The following is a 21,483-nucleotide window of genomic DNA, read 5'->3' on the forward strand; positions in this document are numbered from 1 at the left end:
TTATTTCCATATCAAATAATCTACTCAGCATCTTGAGAGCGATGTTGGGATAATATCAAACAGGAACAAGCACCATGTATGGGTATTGATAGTGATACCACTGTCTGGGGACAAAACCACAGCATTACATACAGTAAAACTCCAACAAAACCATGGCCACATCCACAAATATGACTACTACTGGCCGGCTTTGATAGGCCACATAGGTCATTAATTAACTCAGAGTAAGATAGAGAACCAAAACATCACAGTTTATTGAACCTCGTTGCTGTTAGTGAGTATAAGTTAGGTATATGCACAGGCTGAGCTAATCCTACATGAATACAGAGCTTTTCATACAGTATAAGGTTGCAAAGGTTCCTCTTTCACATAGCTATAAATAATAACTCACCTTTGCCTTGCACACCAGCCACAAGCTATGAATTCCTCCTGTTGGTCTGTGTTCGGTTGGCTAGTCTTTCCCTCCACAATCCTCAGTATGTCACAGCATTGCATTAGTTCAGAATGTGAAGAGCAGTATTGTAACCAACTGACTAAGTATCCCCCTTTCCCTTTCCTTCCCTAACTCTGAAGGAAACTCTGTTTTCCTCTGTCCTTTGCTATCCTTTCAGCACTCCTTTCCCAGGGTGTGACCAGCGAGCCTGCAGTGTCTGCAGTGAACAGCCTGCAGCCCCACAGACAGAGACAGAGTTGGCCTGCTTGGTTCAGGAATGTGCCTGGATGAATCTGGACTCCCAGCACCTCACACTCCAACTAGGCCAAAAATATCCTGCACTGTCCTGGGAGGGTTCTGTCCTCAGAGTCCACCGATGGAGAAAACAATCATCACAGACCAGGATGTAACACACAGAGCTCTGTTCCTTCCCAGTGAGTTCCTCTGTACCTGCGTTGAGTGTGGAGGCAGAGGGCTTGGGTGACTGGGGAGAAAGCAGAGTGCAGCATCAGACAGGGGTATTTGTGCTGTTTCAGCCACTCGCTGATCTGCCCCCACTGTCACCCTGGGCAACCCCGTCAGCACCTATGCCGCGCCTCCTCACTGGGACACAACTATAGAGAGACGATAAAGAGATAGAGAAAATTTCCCACCACTCAGTGGAGAGAAAAAGGATGAGGAAGGGTACCGTCTAGCCCACCAGGTAAAGCAGTCGGTTCGTCTCGGCTCTAAAGAACCTCAGTCTCTCGGGTTACAGCAGCCATGCAGTCGTTTTCAGAGACAGTCAGTGTCTCGTCAAATCAGCTGTAAGTGATGACCTTGCTCTCAGGATGCAACCGGAACCTTCCGGTCTGGGGCCCGTCTCTTCTTCAAGACAGGAGCGAGACAGACAGACATATAAGACTAGATGAGACTAGTAGGTTTTGGTTAAGCTCTTAGGGCACACTGGTTAAATAGGACAGACCCCTTAGGGTTGAACCAGTATACCCTGTAATCTGGGTAAGAGACAGATCACCGTTGACTGCTGTTGAATTCTGTCAATAAGCCTTTCCACAGTAACAAGGCCCCAGCATCTCCAACCAATGCCCATATCAAACCCAACTACACATTGAGGTAGAAATGAAAGCCCCTCTATTGGGTGACTGGTGCAATGTGTCCTGTTAGCCAGAGTTATGACACCATTACAGAGAGAAAGGAGCAGAGACAGGACATAGTAGGGATGAGGCTAGATATAACCTCCTAATTGAATAGCTATTTAATTAGGCCATGACGTTGTCCTGCAGCGTGTTCAGTGAGGGAACGAAAACTACCCCAAAATTAGCCATTTACTTTTGAGTATGGAATGGTGACTAGAGATATCACCTTGATAAAATGTGAGAAAAGAGCAGCGAACAGGAATATGTTATGAAATGAACATGTTCCAATACTGATCTATGTAAATGACAGTTCATCTGTGAAGGCTGGTTGCCAGGGACGACTGAGAGTTGTGATGTGGTGTGAGAGGTGAGGTGAAAGTCAAGAGTGGTTGAAGATTCAACAGCAATACCTAGTGGTTGATCTGAGAATAACCATAGTTCAACCTATCTGACCATGTTCCACATTACACATGCATGAACCCACACACCACAGGCACACACCACAGGCACACACCACAGGCACACACCACAGGCACACACCACAGGCACACACCACAGGCACACACCACAGGCACACACCACAGGCACACACCACAGGCACACACCACAGGCACACACCACAGGCACACACACTCCAGTGGCCAGAGGATGATTCATACAGACAGAAATTACTTTACTCTCCATCTACAGATATTTCACCAGTCTTTAATGTCCTGAGGCACTGCCATGCCCAAAGCCCTGGGCTATTTGTCCTTTGATCACTCATGTCTCAGTGAATTAAGGAGCCACAGAGTTATAACTGGGGGCCACGGTCGGGCAGCTAAAGATAACTAACCACTGCCCAGCCATAATTAGACACATAAATAGTAGAAATCAATAGAGCCATTACTGTGTGACGTGCCACAACAGCCTGGGACGGGACGACCCCAATGTGTTACTGTAGTCAGCCATGTGTGTCTACCATCTCTACTCAGTGTCATTCATCTCTCTCTGCACTTCTCACAACAGCCACAGGGTTACTGTATGGACACTCCTGTCACAAACTCATATGGCATCTGTAAAAAATAATAATAGCTGTAGAAACCACGTAATACTTTTTAAAACTGGTCCATTTCTCTCTGCTCAAGCTACAGGGTAATATAATATAAAGTAGACCTAATGCAGGGCCAACCCACTTTACAGTGGATAGGGGGAGAATCCACTCGATCACGAACAATTAGTTTTGCATCTTTGCACAATGGACCAAATGAAATTGCATCAGGCTGAGTCCTCACACTCCCATGTGGTCGATGTGTTCAATAACTACTGCAGTAAATGAAATTGCTCCAGATCTGCTTTCAGTGGCGTACAGCAGATTGAGCTTTCCATTTGAGGTTTTCACACTCAATAATCTGTTAATGTGAACAGCAATATTCAATCACAAAATCTACAGTCACTAACTGGTACAGACCATGATCCTATAAACTCTATGATTTCACGTTTACTGGAGGCGATCCGTACCCTGTGAGATCCAAAAACCAGCTAGGACTGAACCTCTCAAGCCCTGTCAGAGGCAAAGCACCAGCTAGGACTGAACCTCTCAAGCCCTGTCAGAGGCAAAGCACCAGCTAGGACTGAACCTCTCAAGCCCTGTCAGAGGCAAAGCACCAGCTAGGACTGAACCTCTCAAGCCCTGTCAGAGGCAAAGCACCAGCTAGGACTGAACCTCTCAAGCCCTGTCAGAGGCAAAGCACCAGCTAGCACTGAACCTCTCAAGCCCTGTCAGAGGCAAAGCACCAGCTAGCACTGAACCTCTCAAGCCCTGTCAGAGGCAAAGCACCAGCTAGGATTGTACCTCTCAAGCCCTGTCAGAGGCAAAGCACCAGCTAGGACTGAACCTCTCAAGCCCTGTCAGAGGCAAAGCACCAGCTAGGACTGAACCTCTCAAGCCCTGTCAGAGGCAAAGCACCAGCTAGGACTGAACCTCTCAAGCCCTGTCAGAGGCAAAGCACCAGCTAGGACTGAACCTCTCAAGCCCTGTCAGAGGCAAAGCACCAGCTAGGACTGAACCTCTCAAGCCCTGTCAGAGGCAAAGCACCAGCTAGGACTGAACCTCTCAAGCCCTGTCAGAGGCAAAGCACCAGCTAGGACTGAACCTCTCAAGCCCTGTCAGAGGCAAAGCACCAGCTAGGACCTCTCAAGCCCTGTCAGAGGCAAAGCACCAGCTCGGACTGAACCTCTCAAGCCCTGTCAGAGGCAAAGCACCAGCTCGGACTGAACCTCTCAAGCCCTGTCAGAGGCAAAGCACCAGCTCGGACTGAACCTCTCAAGCCCTGTCAGAGCCAAAGCACCAGCTAGGACTGAACCTCTCAAGCCCTGTCAGAGCCAAAGCACCAGGCATTATGGGCCTGGAGGATCATTTGAGGGATATTTTCAGGTTGGATGACGTCCCCAGTGTGATGACACACATACAGAAGGTCTATAGCATCAGACACGGTGATTTACACTACAAACTGAGAAACACACTCCTACACTTGACAGAGAATTTGATGAATCCAACCTTGCCAGTAATAAATGCAATATAGAATAATTATATCCATGGTGTGACAAATGTCTAGGACTTAACAACTAAGACAAATTCATGGAAAATGCTGCCCATGTCTTTCACGGTTATCAAATCCAGCCATTAAAAGGACAAGAACAGACACAATAGGAAAATAATAGACACCACAGAACAGAGACAATACACAAAATGTCAGAACATTTTGCAAATTAAACTTAAATCCATGAAGCATGCAGAAGGGATGTTCAGTGTTCCACAGAGCTCAGTTGGGAGAGTGAAAATCTCAGCGCCAGAATTTCCATTCATAAAACAGAGGAGCTTAGAAGCCCATCAAGAGATTCCAGTCAATCCCACACTTCCAAACCAACCACTGGGAATTCTGCATGGGGGCTCAATGACAACACTATATTGCTTACACTGACTTTCTCTTGTTAATAAGCATTTGCTCATTCCTCACTCTGTGCCAATCAAAACTTTTCCTGTCTGAGAAATGAGGGAAACCTGCAGCATATTTCTGCAGTGTCTCCACTCCCAGTGTCTGACAGAATGCGGCAGGCGGGCGGGCAGGCAGGCGAGGAGCTGCTGTCAGGGGAATTTAAAGCAGTAGGAACAGACCAAGTGTTTCCCTCCAGATGGACATTGGAAACAACTATGAGGTGCACAGGATCCTCCCTCTGCCTCATGAAGAGCGAGACAAATGACAAGAGACAAACCACAAGCAATCCACAACTCATAAACTATTATCCACCTCAGCTGTTTTTCCCCTCAGCCAACTTCCTTCCCAAGAGATACTGCACATGCAAATACAATAAGTATACCAAACATGAGGACCACCTTTCTAATATTGAATTCCCTCAATTCGACAGAGCATGGACGCTCTCCAGGATTCACCTGGTCAGTCTATGTCATGGAAAGAACAGATGTTCTTAATGTGTTCTATATGCAGTGTATGTCAATGCTTTATCTTTCAGCCTACAATGAAAGTGTATACATTTTCAAGGTGTTATCTATCGTAATATATTTTGCCGAACGAATCTGAGGCATTACCTTGCACCTTTTTCTTCTATAGTTTCCTCCCGGTCTTCTTCTATAGTTTCCTCCCGGTCTTCTTCTATAGTTTCCTCCCGGTCTTCTTCTATAGTTTCCTCCCGGTCTTCTTCTATAGTTTCCTCCCGGTCTTCTTCTATAGTTTCCTCCCGGTCTTCTTCTATAGTTTCCTCCCGGTCTTCTTCTATGGTCCCCTCCCTGTCTTTTTCTTCTTCTATGGTCTCCTCCATGTGTTGTCCGGCAGCCTCCAGTTCCAGCAGTACCTGTTCATGTTCAGCCAGGCATTTAGCCTCCTGACCAAGAGGTATGCAGCTGCAGCAGGTTCCCATCCTGGACCCACTAGCCTCTCCTCTGCTGCCCTGCTGCTGGCCACCCTGCTCAGTCTCTGACCGTCTGGCCCATGACTGGCCCATCCTCTATAATGTAGCTCACCACAGGAAGAAGATTGTCTCATCTCTGCCCTGACAACTGTTAATGTATTCATTGCAGGCTCCAGAGTTAAATATATCAAATGTCAGTTTGGTGAGTGATGGAATGCCTGTTTCCCAGCTCTGCAGTACATAGCCACCCACTGTAACAGCCTCTCAATCCACTCTTTGTCCTGCTCCCTTTCATTCAGTGCAGAGTTGTACCCCCAACCCTGTCTGTGTCCTTAAACTGCCATCACCCTAATCAGTCACCACGAACATGTTGACATGACAGCTGTGTTCCTAACGCCTTGGCCTTGAGTGGCTGTTCAAACCATTACACAGGTTAGGACAAGATGAATGTGGAAACCTGGATGGGCATTTAGACATGACACCAGTGTATTTGTGACTAATCACAAAACAGCCTTACAGTAGGAGTAACCAAAACATCTATGGCTCCTTGAAAAGTGCTTTATAAAACCTATTTATTATTTACTAGTATTAACCTGTTAATAACCTGCCCTTGAACAAGACACTTAACCCTGATTGCTCCATTTGTACATGCAGTGAAACAGGACAAATATAAGCCCCTATTTGATGTCATTTCTTTTAGAATGGATCCTGGCATCTTCAATAGCTCCAGACAGACTACGTGCTCAGGGGCAGTGTTAAGCTAACACATCGTTTCCTCTCCCACTTCCACAGGATAAATGATTCATTCTGCAGCAGGTAGAGTATTCTCAGAGAGGAGAGCACTATAGCCCCTGTACCTGTGCTGCAGCTTCACTGGAAACAGCTTCTGTCAAAACCGGAAATCATTCAAAAGTCTCGTCACGGCAAAGGGCCCTGCCACAGCCTCTGCTTACTGCCTCCAAAACTTCAGAACAATCATTACGCCCTTGTTCTCCAAACATCAGGGAGGGAGAGAGCCAGGGAGAGAGGGCCAGACTATCCTGCCTCTCGGGAACATCACACGCACATCGCTAGAGCTGTCAGTTCAGCCCACACACGGACTGTCAAAGTGCTTCTGAGTTTAACAGCATTACATGAAAGTTGACCAGCTACGCAAGAGACGTATTTGTTTTGATTTAGCTGAGTGATGAAATACTGTATCACCTAAAAAATCCAAGTATGTATTTGGGGATGGAAAAGTGACTGCCTGGTAATGCTGCTGATGCCATGGTGGTGAGTGGCATGCAGGTGAATGGAGGTTGACACACAATGCAGAAGGGACCGGTCATTCACCGATTACAGCCTTCAGCATGGCAAGGAGCGAATCCAGAGTGTTTGGAGAGCTTGACATACACACTGGGGGGAGCTAGACAAAGAGAGGAGACAAAACCCTCTCAGAATCACTAATGTCAGGTGAAGGTCACAGCATGGTCTTAACAAACAGTTGAGAGAGGAGTAGAACAAGGACTGTTATTTACACACTGGATCAGACAGACAGCACATCTCACCAACATGCTGAAGTGTAAGAGACAGGGGGTGAGGATTCTTTGTAGCCATCATAGCCAATACATGCAGAGATGTTTGTGTACTTGGAAACAAATGGAAAAGACAGCTTTAAGCCACCCTGCAGTCTGACCGCTCATAGATGCCCTGGGCTGAATGAAACAGCCACAGGGTTGAGCAGTGGGAACTGTGGAATTCCACTTCTCAGCATCAAACCTCTAAACACCACTACTGGTATGTAAGAGTGGGTAGCAGTATAGTTTCAGACTAGCCAGAGAAAGGACTATGAAAACTGTAGATTATTGGCCCAAATCCCAGGGGGGCATAACTGCTTCATATAACCTGGAATAAAATACCTTCACAGCAAGATGATGTTTACTCTGTGGTCAATCTTTCTGCATATGAGAGAAGATGAACAGCTCTTTGAAAAGAGTTTTCAACTTTATATTAGTTTCAATGGGATAACAGCAGTTAAACCCACCACCAGTCTACTGCATTGAGAGCAGCTTGGCTGTGGCTGATACAGGTTCAGGGAGGTCTGTCTGATTGGTATTCAGTGGCATGATTCTTATCACTCCCCCGTCATCTCTCCCTCTGCCACTTGACACAGAAATATCGGAATTTCAATCAATTCCATAGTCCTTGGAGCAAACATGACATTAAATGGACAAATTCCACCTTACCTACAGTACATTCACCTGAGGGAATCAAGACTTAGTTCTGGGTGGTCAATTGAACTGTTATGAGGCCATAATGATTAAAGTAATGAAAGTGCATTGTGTCTGTGGTGAATATAGGCTTTCCTAGAAAGCACACCACACCTGCCAACACTGAGTCATAACAAAGACAGAAATGACAGCCGTCAACACGTTGCTGTAAGAATAAAATAGAAGTGTGTTTCCTTAGAATTACCTTCCAGAAAGACTCGACACGACTCTTTCTTCCTGTGGCACCAGGATGAAAGGAACAGTTGGGGATACACTTTAAAAGGAAGTAGTATTTTTTCCACTCTTATAAAATGATCCACTAGGGTCAAGCAGCCCCAGTGAAAGGAGAAGTACAAAGGACAGCTAAAGTTCTTCCACTCTCTGTGGCAGTTTGAAAGTCAGCACTGAATTGCAAAGGTATTTTTGGCAGTTTCAAAAGCACTCAAGAGTTGAATACGGGTACTGGTGTAAGCGTCAAACTGTTGAATTTGCTACACTTGACTAGGTTTGCTGAGCAGATTAACCTTGTCATCTGCATTGACGGAGATGATCATTACCATTCAAACACATGTTCCTTCAGAACAAGGGGATCTTGGTATGCTGAGGCCAAAGGTCAACTAAAGCATTGTGACGTTAGTTTGTAGCCTTCCTTCACTTGGAGACTTGGATCTCTGCACCGGTGAAGCGTGGATTTGCTGTGTGCAGAAAGAGAATGCTTTATTAGTGGAGCCTAGAGATAAACACCTGTAGGGAAACTGAGCTGCCTTTAATCTCCATTTCAAGTGTTTTGCTTCACTTCACGGCTAATTAACTCATTCTTCCCAGAGTGCCGTTATACCACAGAACAGACTATACCAATTAGAAGACTGGAGGGAGGTGGCAAATAAACAGAGATCTGAGATAAATAATAGATTGATGGAACCATCATTTCTTATTAGGTAGAAAAGTGGAGGGATATAGAAGAGAGGGAGTCTGTGTGGGTCTATATGGATATCGTACACTTCCCCCTGTCAGTCCCGCAGGTTTGCAAACCCCAAACAACAATAGCAACATTGTCCCAACAGGACACCATTGTACCTCAATTGGATCATTTCTCCCCTGGGGGAGCTATAGAGTTGCACTTTTCCCAAAGCATCGACTGCTCCAGCTATATGTTTTCTGGGGGAAAAAACTGGGAAAACCACTTCAAAGGCTCTAGTGTAGCTACTTAAAACAAAGTGAAAGAACATTCATATCTTCAGAGTTGATTTTATCAATAAATAAATACCTCTCTCAGTCTGAGTAGAACGAATTCTAAAGAAATGCAAGTCAGGAATATAGTGCCAGATTAAAGTAACAGCTAAAGAGCCCTGATCCAATCTGAGACAGGAGAGGTTATCTAACTAACCCACCATGTTAGAGAGCACTAAGGCAGACCTCCATTCCTCCACTGACCTACATGTAAATTAATGTGAGTTTTACTACGACCGCGCTGCCCGTCTCAACAATCCCTTCTTTGTGCTCTAGCTCCGCTGGTTTCCACCAGCAACCTGCTACACAACCAGCAGACCGTTGTCACGGCAGCGCCATGTGGACTTGGATTCCGCTCAGCCTGTCACAGCATGCTCCATGGACAGCAGGGGGGAGGAGGGAAGGGGGGGACCCCAAAAACCTATACAGACAGCTCCATCCAATGATTATGGGAGACTTCAACCTAAAGTGCTACTGTTTGGATGAAACCTCAACCACATCTATGTCAGTCATGGAGTAAATATGACTGGTTTAAAAATAGTTTCTCTTTTAGACAGGGGCTATCAGTCATATAAAGCTTGACTTCACAGTTGACTGTCATATTTCTGAGAGACTGGAGGTTTGATGAATTAACCAGCCCATGCCTCCACTCATAGTGTTTAATTAGCTGAGTGCGAGGGTGACCAGGCAGGCAGGTGGGTTATGCATTCAACGACTCGCCCATAATTACCTTAAAGACACATGGCGCCGTCCAAGATGGCAGTAAATCAAATAAAGCTCTGATGTGGCCGGTCCACTGTGAAGTATTGAAGAGCCCACCATTAGGTGGAAATAACAGAAGCCACATCAGCAGAAATTAATGATTCCCCAATGAGGGATAATAAAGAGGCCAAGCATCACAAGGACAAAATCAACATCTCTCATTGGCTATTCCAAGACATGAACACATGTTCATATTAAATGGTTAAAGACATTTTAAAAGTCCTTGGTTGCACATGTAGTTACTTGGAAACTACAGTTCCGGACCTGGTAATTACATGCAACTACACTGCAGTAACTAACGGATTTGATTAACCTTAGGTAAAGTAGCAGTAGAGTGGAACAAAGAACACAAGAGTGTGTCAAGTTTGAATTGTGTCGAAACCACAGCGATACTTTATGGGAATTCTAATGTGAGAAGAGGGTTGTAGGACAGTCGTGACTTGGCCTGTCCCTGTCGTCTGCCGTTACCTAACCCACCAATGTTAAAACAGCACAATGACAAAGACACAATGTCCAGCTAGTGCCAGAGAAGAAGACCAAAACAGGATCCTTGCTTCCATCAAGTCATTTCAGCAACAAATAACCAATTGATTTTACAGCCAGGCTGACAGTTGGGCCATCATAGATCTCCGGGTTGGCCTGTTGTTCTCTTTTCTCAGCGGCCAGAGAGACGGGCACAATGACTCCCTTCATGCAGCACACAATCAAAGTGTCAGCTATAACACATTTCTGCAATCATTTTCTTTGCCCTTTTAAAAACTCACATGTCTGAATGCCAGCTTCCTGCCTCAGTCATTTCTATAGTGTTTACATAAGGTGCGTTGAATTGTCTGTGTTACGAGTCCTCCGTCTCAGAGCAACACCTTTCCAATGCAACACAGGGAGAAAGACAGCGGCACAGACAATCTATGATATGATCTTGCACTGGGCTGTTTAGTTGGCAGGTGGGAGGACATGGATATCAGTGCCTTACATACAGGTGCTGTGCTGAATGAGTTATACTGCCACGGTCCCACCAGACTAAGTCTGTCTGAGACTACGGAGGAACACAACAGGCTTGAATGGGCATCCACCCATCCACACCAGTGTTGCTAAGCACTAGAAAGCATCTGTCTGCAACCACAGAACACTTTCATTAGTTATCAATGAGTTATTAATTTGTTATTACAACTGCTTTGAGTCAGGAGATATTAACACAATCGTGTTATACTGAGGCTCATGTTTGTGCTGTGTGCCGCTTGGAACAGACTGTTTGCTCCCAATAATTTCCTACATTCAAAAAACTATTCACACAAAACAAGAATACAACCATAGCAGTACAAAGCACTTTATGGCAGGCTCTCTGATTGGGGCAAGTGAGGCAAACTAAAAGGAGGATGACTGGACAGAGTTGCCAGTGTTTTCCAAAAGTACATAGAGTAGCCAGACAAAAATAAAAAGTAGCCAGCCAGACACTCAGCATTTTTTGCCAAAAGAGCTCTATTTTTGTGGCCTGGGTGATGAAATGGAGGAAGTGACAGATATAGCGGAGGCAATCAATGAAATGATGCAGTCCAGGTGAGTCCGATGAAGCGCTGGTGTGCGCAACGATGGTGACAGATGTGCGTAATGATGAGCAGCCTGACGGCCTCGACCACCAGAGAGGCAGAGCAGGTGCAGGCGTGACAGTCTAGGGCTAGGCCTAGTTGATCACAACTATTTTCTAAGTAAAGAGAACATTAAACCTTTTAAACATTTAACCTGTCTCTTGAGATTGAAATCTTAGTTACAGTTTTACTGCAATATATGCCAAAATAATGTTCTTCAAATTATAAATTTTATTAAAACAAAAAGAGTAAATCAATTTTTAAAAAGTTGTTTGTCCAGGTTTAATTTTTTTAATTAATTGGAGTTCGAAATTCACAACAATGTTTAAACCACATCAGGAGACCACTTTTGAGGATTTTAGGGTGTACTTACCCTTTAATTAAAGTGTGCACCTAGCAAGAGGTTGTTGTTTAGCTGTGTTTGTAGCAAAAGTGATGAGTTTGCAAAACAAATACCGATCGATAAAAATAATTATGATATCATTCTGCCAGGTAAGAATATGCTACTTTGCAGTTAACATTTAATGTTTTTTGGGAAAGCCTTTCCATCTACCAGAAGACTATTTTCATTAACATCATCGCTAATGGCTAGACTCACGCAACATACACACACAGGGGTAAGCATGGCACACCGGTATTTGGAGTTTCTCTCATTTTGCAGATCTTCTCAAGATCTGTCAAGTCGTATGGGGAGCGTCGCTGTACAGCTATTTTCAGGTCTCTCCAGAAATGTTTGATCGGGTTCAAGTCCGGGCTCTGGCTGGCACACTCAAAGACATTCAGAGATTTGTTTTCCCGAAGCCACTCTTGCATTTTCTTGGCTGTGTGCTTGGGGTTGTTGTCCTGTTGGAAGGTGAACCGTTGCCCCAGTCTGTGTTCCTGAACGCTCAGCAGCAGAATTTCATCAAGGATCTCACTGTACTTTGCTCTGTTCATCTTTGCCTTGATCCGGACTTGTCTCCCATTCCCTGCCCCTGAAAAACAGACCCACAGCATGATACTATCACCACCATAGGGATGGCGCCGGCTTTCCTCCAGATGTGAAGTTGGTCAGAGTCCTTAAGGTGCCTTTTGGCAAACTCCAAGCGGGCTGTCAAATCAAATCAAATTTTATTTGTCACATACACATGGTTAGCAGATGTTAATGCGAGTGTAGCGAAATGCTTGTGCTTCTAGTTCCGACAATGCAGTGATAACCAACAAGTAATCTAACTAACAATTCCAAAAAAACCTACTGTCTTATACACAGTGTAAGGGGATAAGGAACATGTACATAAGGATATATGAATGAGTGATGGTACAGAGCAGCATACAGTAGATGGTATCGAGTACAGTATATACATATGAGATGAGTGTGTAGACAAAGTAAACAAAGTGGCATAGTTAAGTGGCTAGTGATACATGTGTTACATAAGGATGCAGTCGATGTTGTAGAGTACAGTATATACATATGCATATGAGATGAATAATGTAGGGTAAGTAACATTATATAAGGTAGCATTGTTTAAAGTGGCTAGTGATATATTTACATCATTTCCATCAATTCCCATTATTAAAATGGCTGGAGTTGGGTCAGTGTCAATGACAGTGTGTTGGCAGCAGCCACTCAATGTTAGTGGTGGCTATTTAACAGTCTGATGGCCTTGAGATAGAAGCTGTTTTTCAGTCTCTCGGTCCCAGCTTTGATGCACCTGTACTGACCTCGCCTTCTGGATGATAGCGGGGTGAACAGGCAGTGGTTCGGGTGGTTGATGTCCTTGATGATCTTTATGGCCTTCCTGTAACAACGGGTGGTGTAGGTGACCTGGAGGGCAGGTAGTTTGCCCCCGGTGATGCGTTGTGCAGTCCTCACTACCCTCTGGAGTGCCTTACGGTTGAGGGCGGAGCAGTTGCCGTACTAGGCGGTGATACAGCCCGCCAGGATGCTCTCGATTGTGCATCTGTAGAAGTTTGTGAGTGCTTTTGGTGACAAGCCGAATTTTTTCAGCCTCCTGAGGTTGAATAGGCGCTGCTGCGCCTTCTTCACGACGCTGTCAGTGTGAGTGGACCAATTCAGTTTGTCTGTGATGTGTATGCCGAGGAACTTAAAACTAGCTACCCTCTCCACTACTGTTCCATCGATGTGGATAGGGGGGTGTTCCCTCTGCTGTTTCCTGAAGTCCACAATCATTTACATTACATTTACATTTAAGTCATTTAGCAGACGCTCTTATCCAGAGCGACTTACAATCATCTCCTTAGTTTTGTTGACGTTGAGTGTGAGGTTATTTTCCTGACACCACACTCCAAGGGCCCTCACCTCCTCCCTGTAGGCCGTCTCGTCGTTGTTGGTAATCAAGCCTACCACTGTTGTGTCGTCCGCAAACTTGATGATTGAGTTGGAGGCGTGCGTGGCCACGCAGTCGTGGGTGAACAGGGAGTACAGGAGAGGGCTCAGAACGCACCCTTGTGGGGCCCCCGTGTTGAGGATCAGCGGGGAGGAGATGTTGTTGCCTACCCTCACCACCTGGGGGCGGCCCGTCAGGAAGTCCAGTACCCAGTTGCACAGGGCGGGGTCGAGACCCAGGGTCTCGAGCTTGATGACGAGCTTGGAGGGTACTATGGTGTTGAATGCCGAGCTGTAGTCGATGAACAGCATTCTCACATAGGTATTCCTCTTGTCCAGGTGGGTTAGGGCAGTGTGCAGTGTGGTTGAGATTGCATCGTCTGTGGACCTATTTGGGCGGTAAGCAAATTGGAGTGGGTCTAGGGTGTCAGGTAGGGTGGAGGTGATATGGTCCTTGACTAGTCTCTCAAAGCACTTCATGATGACGGAAGTGAGTGCTACAGGGCGGTAGTCGTTTAGCTCAGTTACCTTAGCTTTCTTGGGAACAGGAACAATGGTGGCCCTCTTGAAGCATGTGGGAACAGCAGACTGGTATAGGGATTGATTGAATATGTCCGTAAACACACCGGCCAGCTGGTCTGCGCATGCTCGGAGGGCGCGGCTGGGGATGCCGTCTGGGCCTGCAGCCTTGCGAGGGTTAACACGTTTAAATGTCTTACTCACCTCGGCTGCAGTGAAGGAGAGACTGCATGTTTCCGTTGCAGGCCGTGTCAGTGGCACTGTATTGTCCTCAAAGCGGGCAAAAAGTTATTTAGTCTGCCTGGGAGCAAGACATCCTGGTCCGTGACTGGGCTGGATTTCATCTTGTAGTCCGTGATTGACTGTAGACCCTGCCACATGCCTCTCGTGTCTGAGCCATTGAATTGAGATTCCACTTTGTCTCTGTACTGACGCTTAGCTTGTTTAATAGCCTTACGGAGGGAATAGCTGCACTGTTTGTATTCAGTCATGTTGCCAGACACCTTGCCCTGATTAAAAGCAGTGGTTCGCGCTTTCAGTTTCACGCGAATGCTGCCATCAATCCACGGTTTCTGGTTAGGGAATGTTTTTATCGTTGCTATGGGAACGACATCTTCGACGCACGTTCTAATGAACTCGCACACCGAATCAGCGTATTCGTCAATATTCCCATCTGACGCAATACGAAACATGTCCCAGTCCACGTGATGGAAGCAGTCTTGGAGTGTAGAGTCAGCTTGTTCTGACCAGCGTTGGACAGACCTCAGCGTGGGAGCCTCTTGTTTTAATTTCTGTCTGTAGGCAGGGATCAGCAAAATGGAGTCGTGGTCAGCTTTTCCGAAAGGGGGCGGGGCAGGGCCTTATATGCGTCGCGGAAGTTAGAGTAACAATGATCCAAGGTTTTACCACCCCTGGTTGCGCAATCGATATGCTGATAAAATTTAGGGAGTCTTGTTTTCAGATTGGCTTTGTTAAAATCCCCAGCTACAATGAATGCAGCCTCCGGATAAATGTTTTCCAGTTTGCAAAGAGTTAAATAAAGTTCGTTCAGAGCCATCGATGTGTCTGCTTGGGGGGGGATATATACGGCTGTGATTATAATCGAAGAGAATTCTCTTGGAAGATAATGCGGTCTACATTTGATTGTGAGGAATTCTAAATCAGGTGAACAGAAGGATTTGAGTTCCTGTATGTTTTCTTCATCACACCATGTCCCGTTAGTCATGAGGCATACGCCCCCTCCACTCTTCTTACCAGAGAGGCTGTCATTTGACATTTACTGAGGAGTGGCTTCCGTCTGGCCGCTCTACCATAAAGGTCTGATTGGTGGAGTGCTGCAGAGATGGTTGTCCTTCTGGAAGGTTCTCCCACCACCAATGGGGAACTATGGAACTCTGTCAGAGTGACCATCGGGTTCTTGGTTACCTCCCTGACCAAGGCCCTTCTCCCCCGATTGCTCAGTTTGGCCTGGCGGCCTGCTCTAGGAAGAGTCTTGGGGATTCCAAACTCCTTCCATTTAAGAATGATGGAGGCCACTGTGTTCTTGGGGACCTTCAAAGCTGCAGACAATTTTTCAAACCCATCCCCAGATCTGTGCCTCGACACAATCCTGTCTTGGAGCTCTACGGACAATTCCGTCGACCTCATGGCTTGGTTTTTGCTCTGAAAACTGTGGGACTATATATAGACAGGTGTGTGCCTTTCCAAATCAAGTCCAATCAATTGAATTTACCACAGCTGGACTCCAATCAAGTTGTAGAAACATCTCAAGGATGATCAATGGAAAAAGGATGCACCCGAGCTAAATTTTGAGTCTCATGGCAAAGGTATGTTTTGTTTTTATACATTTGCAAACATTTCTAAAAACCTGTTCTTGATGTCTTTATGGGGTATTGTGTGTAGATTGACGCTATAACTTAACAAAATGTGGAAAAGGAAAAGGGGTCTGAATACTTGCAAATTCACAAGCATCATTCCTCTCTGTAAGAAATTTGACCGCAACCAGAGATCTGTATATGAGGAGATGCTCATGTCTCCACCCTAACAATGGGAGTAGTTGTCCCAAAGGCGGGAAGACAGGCGACAAGCTTAGGTCCAAAATAAGCCCACAGACATGCATTGGGCTTGTTTTGGACAGATTTTGGTGACAGAGAAACCTCTCCCTTCGCCTCTTCCTCTCTGCTACGTTTCCCCATTATTGCTTGCTTTCTGACTGACAGGCACCGATCCCATCAATAGATCACTAGAAGATGCATATCGTTCATTCTAGCAGGAGAGGGCTCGACGGACTAGCGAATTGAAACTGTTAAATGAAAAGTAGCCTAGTTCAAATGAAGTGGAAAATGTAGGCGGCTGAAAATGAGACTAACTGGCTAATAAGCTGACAGCCGGTGCTAATGGAAAACACTGATTCAAAGACAGTACAGTATGAAGGCTAAAACTGCTTCTCCAATAGAAATTGCTAGCTAAGCTCATGCGTAGAAAAACGTCATCGGGTCTAACAGTCATTTTGCGCCAAACTCTGCATGTGCAGGAAGTCAAATCAAAGCCACTCCTTCGATATAAAGTTATTTTTGACAAAAAAGAAAGTGTCAATTTGTCTAACTACTGATGACATTCGCTCAAATCTAGGTTGTGCTGCTAGATTTGGATAAAATGAACAACGAAGGAAGCATTTTTCCCTTCTCAAACCCCGGCCTGGTCCGTTTGATCTGTTTCACAAGTGTTCCCGGAAGTCCCGCAATGTTGCGCCTCTGGGTTTAATAACTCTGAATGAGTTGCTACCCACCAGAAACCACCAATGGTGGGAGGAGTCCTCCTTCCATTGGTTCACAATGAGGGACCAATGGTCATGCATTCTATGTCTACACTTGCTTTACAGTATCAATCAATTAGATGTATTTTTACATCAGCAGATGTCACAAAGTGCTATACAGAAACCCAGTCTAAAACCCCAAACAACAAGCAATGCAGATGTGTAAGCACGTGGCTAGGAAAAGTAGACTTGTCAGTTGTCATTGTTAACTTAATCAGTTCATTTTCAGAGTGGTCTGTTATCTGCTCTGTGTGTTTCTCCCTTTTCCAGGGACCCATCTGCTACACACTGGCAGCCAGAGCCTACAGAATTGATTTCCATCAACAATCATGATGTGAAACACTGCAGAAGGAAATAGCCAGCTAGATAATGCAAATGGCTCTCTACTGAGTGTCTGGGTAAACAAATAAAATACTCTCTCTACAGTGAGTGGTTTAATGATACTTCTACAAATATAGCACAGCCTGTTAGTAGCCAAGAGAAAGGTAAAGACTGACAGAATGCTCTGGTAGATATGGTGGATTGGTTTTTGGGAGCCATAATCATTTTCTGTATAGAGAAAGTGTGATTTTGGGGATCCTTTTCTCGCTGCCTCAAGACTGTAATCATGCTATACATCTCTGTCACTATTAGGTCACAGACACACAAGCCCCTCTCCTGCTCCTTCCTCAGCCACACACACACACACACACACACAGCTAATGGAGAAAGTAGAGGTATTGCGTATTGGAGGGTGTGAGCTGAATTTCAATATATTTCTTTCAGTCCTGCTTGGCATTGCCCTTTATTTTCTAAATGATGTGGGCAGAAAGCAAGAGTTAATTGGCATGAGAACTTCAGAGCATCAATATAGCCTGTCAACCTATTGTGATGTCTGTAATCAAATCACAATATATTGTGATGCAAAACTGAACCATACATGTTCAAACACTCCATGCAGGCGTATCCGTGGGACAGATGGGAAATTACATCACATCAGTGTGTGTGTGTGTGTGTGTGTGTGTGGTAAAGCAGCATCATGTGTGTGTCCAATTTGTAAGTCGCTCTGGATAAGAGCGTCTGCTAAATGACTTAAATGTAAATGTTCAGTCCCCTCTCTTCCTCAAACACAGATGCTCTAAATAGTAAGAAAGTAAATTAAAAGTAGGATATTATCTAGCTACAAATCCTGAAGATAAGCAAACATGACCTTACTCCAAACAATATAGGATTAAGTTACGTTGGTCAAACGCAAATATTTTTTTCATTCATCTCACCTTTGGGGATTGCTGTCAAAATAACAGGAAATGCATTTCAAGGTGCTGGTTTATAATAGGCCTGGGTAATTTCTGTCTGAAACCTAAAGTAAGCTTAGGCAACTGATGCATAGGTTAGGCTAAAAGTGTAAAGACAGCAGTCTATGATTTTACAAAACTATAGATAAATGACTTAATAAACCATAATAAAATGGTCCTGAAAAATACAATTAGTGGTTGGCAATCAGTGGAGGCTCCTCAGAGAAAAAAGGGGAGGACATAAAAATAAAAATGGTAAAACATTTAAAAAGTTATACTAAATATAATCATGTCACCAAATAATTGATTAAAACACTATTTTGCAAAGAAGGTCTCCAGTAGAACCAAGCTGTAGCCGGAGGACAGCTAGCTTCCATCCTCCTCTGGATACATTGACTTCAATACAAAACCTAGGAGGCTCATGGTTCTCACCCCCTTCCATAGAAATTAGGACAACTCCGAAAGACGTCCTACAACCTATCAGAGCTCTTGCAGCATGATCTGACATGTTGTCCACCCAATCAAAAGATTAGATCATTAATCTAGTACCGAAAGCATAGGCTACAGCTAGCTAGTACTGCAGTGTATAAAATGTGGTGAGTAGTTGACTCAGAGAGATAAAGACAGTAGTTGAACAGTTTTGAACAAAATAACTTATTCCAAAATGAAAGAGAAGCAAGAGAGAAATAGAGAGGAGATTGTCATTTTAATATTTTTTTCACTTTCAGTTTCACTTAAAGTTACTGAGCTAGCTAGTTTAGCCTACTGGAACACCCTGCTCAAACAGAGGGATTCTATGTTAGCTATCTTGTGATGACTATCCAACACATGGAACTCTTCCAAGTCAAGGTAAGCTTTTGGTTTTACTAATTTAATTCCAGCGGGGTTCCGCCGGTGTAACTGCTTACTGACTGTACACTAACGTTACTGTATTATTGAAGTGGGTTTACTAACGTGTCAGTTCAATCAGCTATGCTGACTATGACGTTACTTTAGCTAATATGTGACAACGATGTTGCTGTGTGTAGAGGTTTGGCTTGATGTGCTGTGCATTGAAGTCCAGAAGCAAAGGGAAGAGGTGAGAGGAGAGTGCATAGATGCTAGAATGATCACAATGTGCCTGCTATGTAAGTGAACTGTGTTAACGCATGGTCAGGGGTGTGTGTATTCATTCCACCTATTCTGTTGAAAAAAAACATCTTAAAACGGAAGCAAACTGAACAAAACAGGGATAAACATACCTGAATTTGTCCAACAAAAACTCCAGTTTGTAACTGTTGGACTAATGATTACACCCTATATTAGCAAGCAAGAGTGTGCAAGGCTGTATTGAATGTCACTGTCTGTCACCTCATTTGTCTCTTGACCTGTGTGCAATACATAGGCTAAGTTGTAGCAACCTCATGACAAGTATAGGGAAAATTTTAGTATCATGTAGTAGCCTAAACCTATTGCTGTTACATTGAACTGGGTGAATGGAATATGAATGACAGTCATCCAATTTGCTGTAATAAAATAAGGCCAAGATCATGGGGAAAAAAAACTCTTAAACGGCAATGACATTGCAAGATAGTGTATCATATAAAGCCTGAATAGCCGAACATAGCAGGAATCCCTGAGTAAACATTTGCATGAAGTTGTAGGCTATGCTATGCTATACAGCATGTGTTTTCGTTCAGCCTGTAGCCTAATAGTGGTCTCATAAAGGGCTCGTCAGGAGCAATAGGCTCTCTGAATTTCTGTGACATTCAGAAAACCTAATCAACAAACCAATGCGTTCTGTCCTAGTGCAACATTGTATCCATGAACACCTGGGGTATGTTTATGTGTAACCGTGAGAAAGAAAGTGATGGTTTGCATTGCAACGTCATCATTGCTCAACGCGCTGCAATTGATGCGTTTAAAAGACTGCATGCCTTCAAGCGTGCTACCGACACAACAATACTCCTACAGCTATGAGCTATTCGAGCTCGAATCGGACGTTATTGGAGTCACGCACATCCCATACATGAACAACATAAAGCTGCACTCACTTAATGAAGTAGCTGGCCCCCTCGTCCGAGAATCCTTCTTCCCATCCCAGTGGTAAATCTAAAACATGAATACAATGGGCTGCGTGAATATATACATATCTAGAAGCGGTAGGCTAAAGCACAATGTGTACAGCAGTCATGAAATATCGTATTATTCATTCCTGCGCGTACCTGATCGTATCATGTGTCCAGAGTTGACAGGTTCACCCGTACGAGGATGGAGCCAAGTAGTGCTGTGAGTTTTATCACTGAAAGAAAGACACCTGTTACTGGACGAGGAGAACGTGAATAACTGCACAATTAACCCATTTCATCAGTAAAACTTAAAGTTAAATCATCACAGTGCATGCTCACCTGATGAAGAAGACCCTGCCATCTCGATAAACTCCATAGGACCAGTGGTCAGGTAGAGTGTCCCGCCCGAGCGGTGCCGCCATGATCCCGGCTTCTTGTTCAAGCTATTTCATGCTCTAATCCCCTCCGCAGAGTTTTCAGACCAATGATCACCGCTAGGGCTGTATACTTTTAAAGGGGAAGACCAAACTTGTAAAAAGTCCTAAAGCCAGCGGGTCTTTGTGCCACTTTTAGCCGACGAAAAGGGGGGTAGACATACCAAAGCGTGCGTGGTTGGCTGTGGTTGAATCAAATGCGGTGCGTAAAACATGGTTCTCCAATTCAGTTCAATCAAGCGCAGTATTGTTATGCATCACAAGGGTGCAGCTACAGTAATTACACAGAAGGAATGCGTTGAAAAGATTTCAGCATTTGAGAAGATTAACATTCCTAAACAATAGTCCATCACACGTAAATTCCAAAACTCAACTGAACGATTTTTCCTGCAGTAATGACGTCACCCACAGTAGCCTAAACTACAAATTATATAGCATTTCCTGATGAATCTAAGATAGCCTTTAAGCCTATGGCCTGTGGAACATACAGGTAGCTGGCAAAATAAAGACAACACCAACATATAGTGTCTAAATAGGGCGTTGGTCCACCACGCGCCGCCAGTACGGCTCCAATGCGCCTTAGCATAGACGTGTCTGGATCTCTATTGGAGGGTTGCGATATTCCATTATTTATTGTTTTGTTGATGGTGGGGGATGCTCAGGTTCATAATCTCCCATACAGTATTCACACCAATCGATTTTTTTTCCCACAATTTGTTACGTTGCAGCCTTATTCTAAAATTGATTAAATTATTTTTTCCA

At 44.6% G+C, this 21,483-nt stretch overlaps 1 protein-coding gene across 1 annotated transcript in view; it reads right to left on the minus strand.

Annotated features, from left to right (window-relative positions):
• The window catches only part of LOC124035617 (pleckstrin homology domain-containing family A member 7-like), a 157,141-nt gene extending 136,044 nt beyond the window's left edge, over window positions 1-21,097 (minus strand). The window contains 3 exon segments of the mRNA XM_046349157.1: window positions 20,273-20,330; window positions 20,444-20,520; window positions 20,627-21,097. Of these exon segments, the coding sequence (XP_046205113.1) occupies window positions 20,273-20,330; window positions 20,444-20,520; window positions 20,627-20,709 (218 nt within the window). The 5' untranslated portion in view covers window positions 20,710-21,097.
• Window positions 21,098-21,483: the final 386 nt, after the last annotated feature.

Source organism: Oncorhynchus gorbuscha, linkage group LG05 (assembly GCF_021184085.1).
Source record: "Oncorhynchus gorbuscha isolate QuinsamMale2020 ecotype Even-year linkage group LG05, OgorEven_v1.0, whole genome shotgun sequence".
Taxonomy (NCBI): Eukaryota; Metazoa; Chordata; class Actinopteri; order Salmoniformes; family Salmonidae; genus Oncorhynchus; species Oncorhynchus gorbuscha.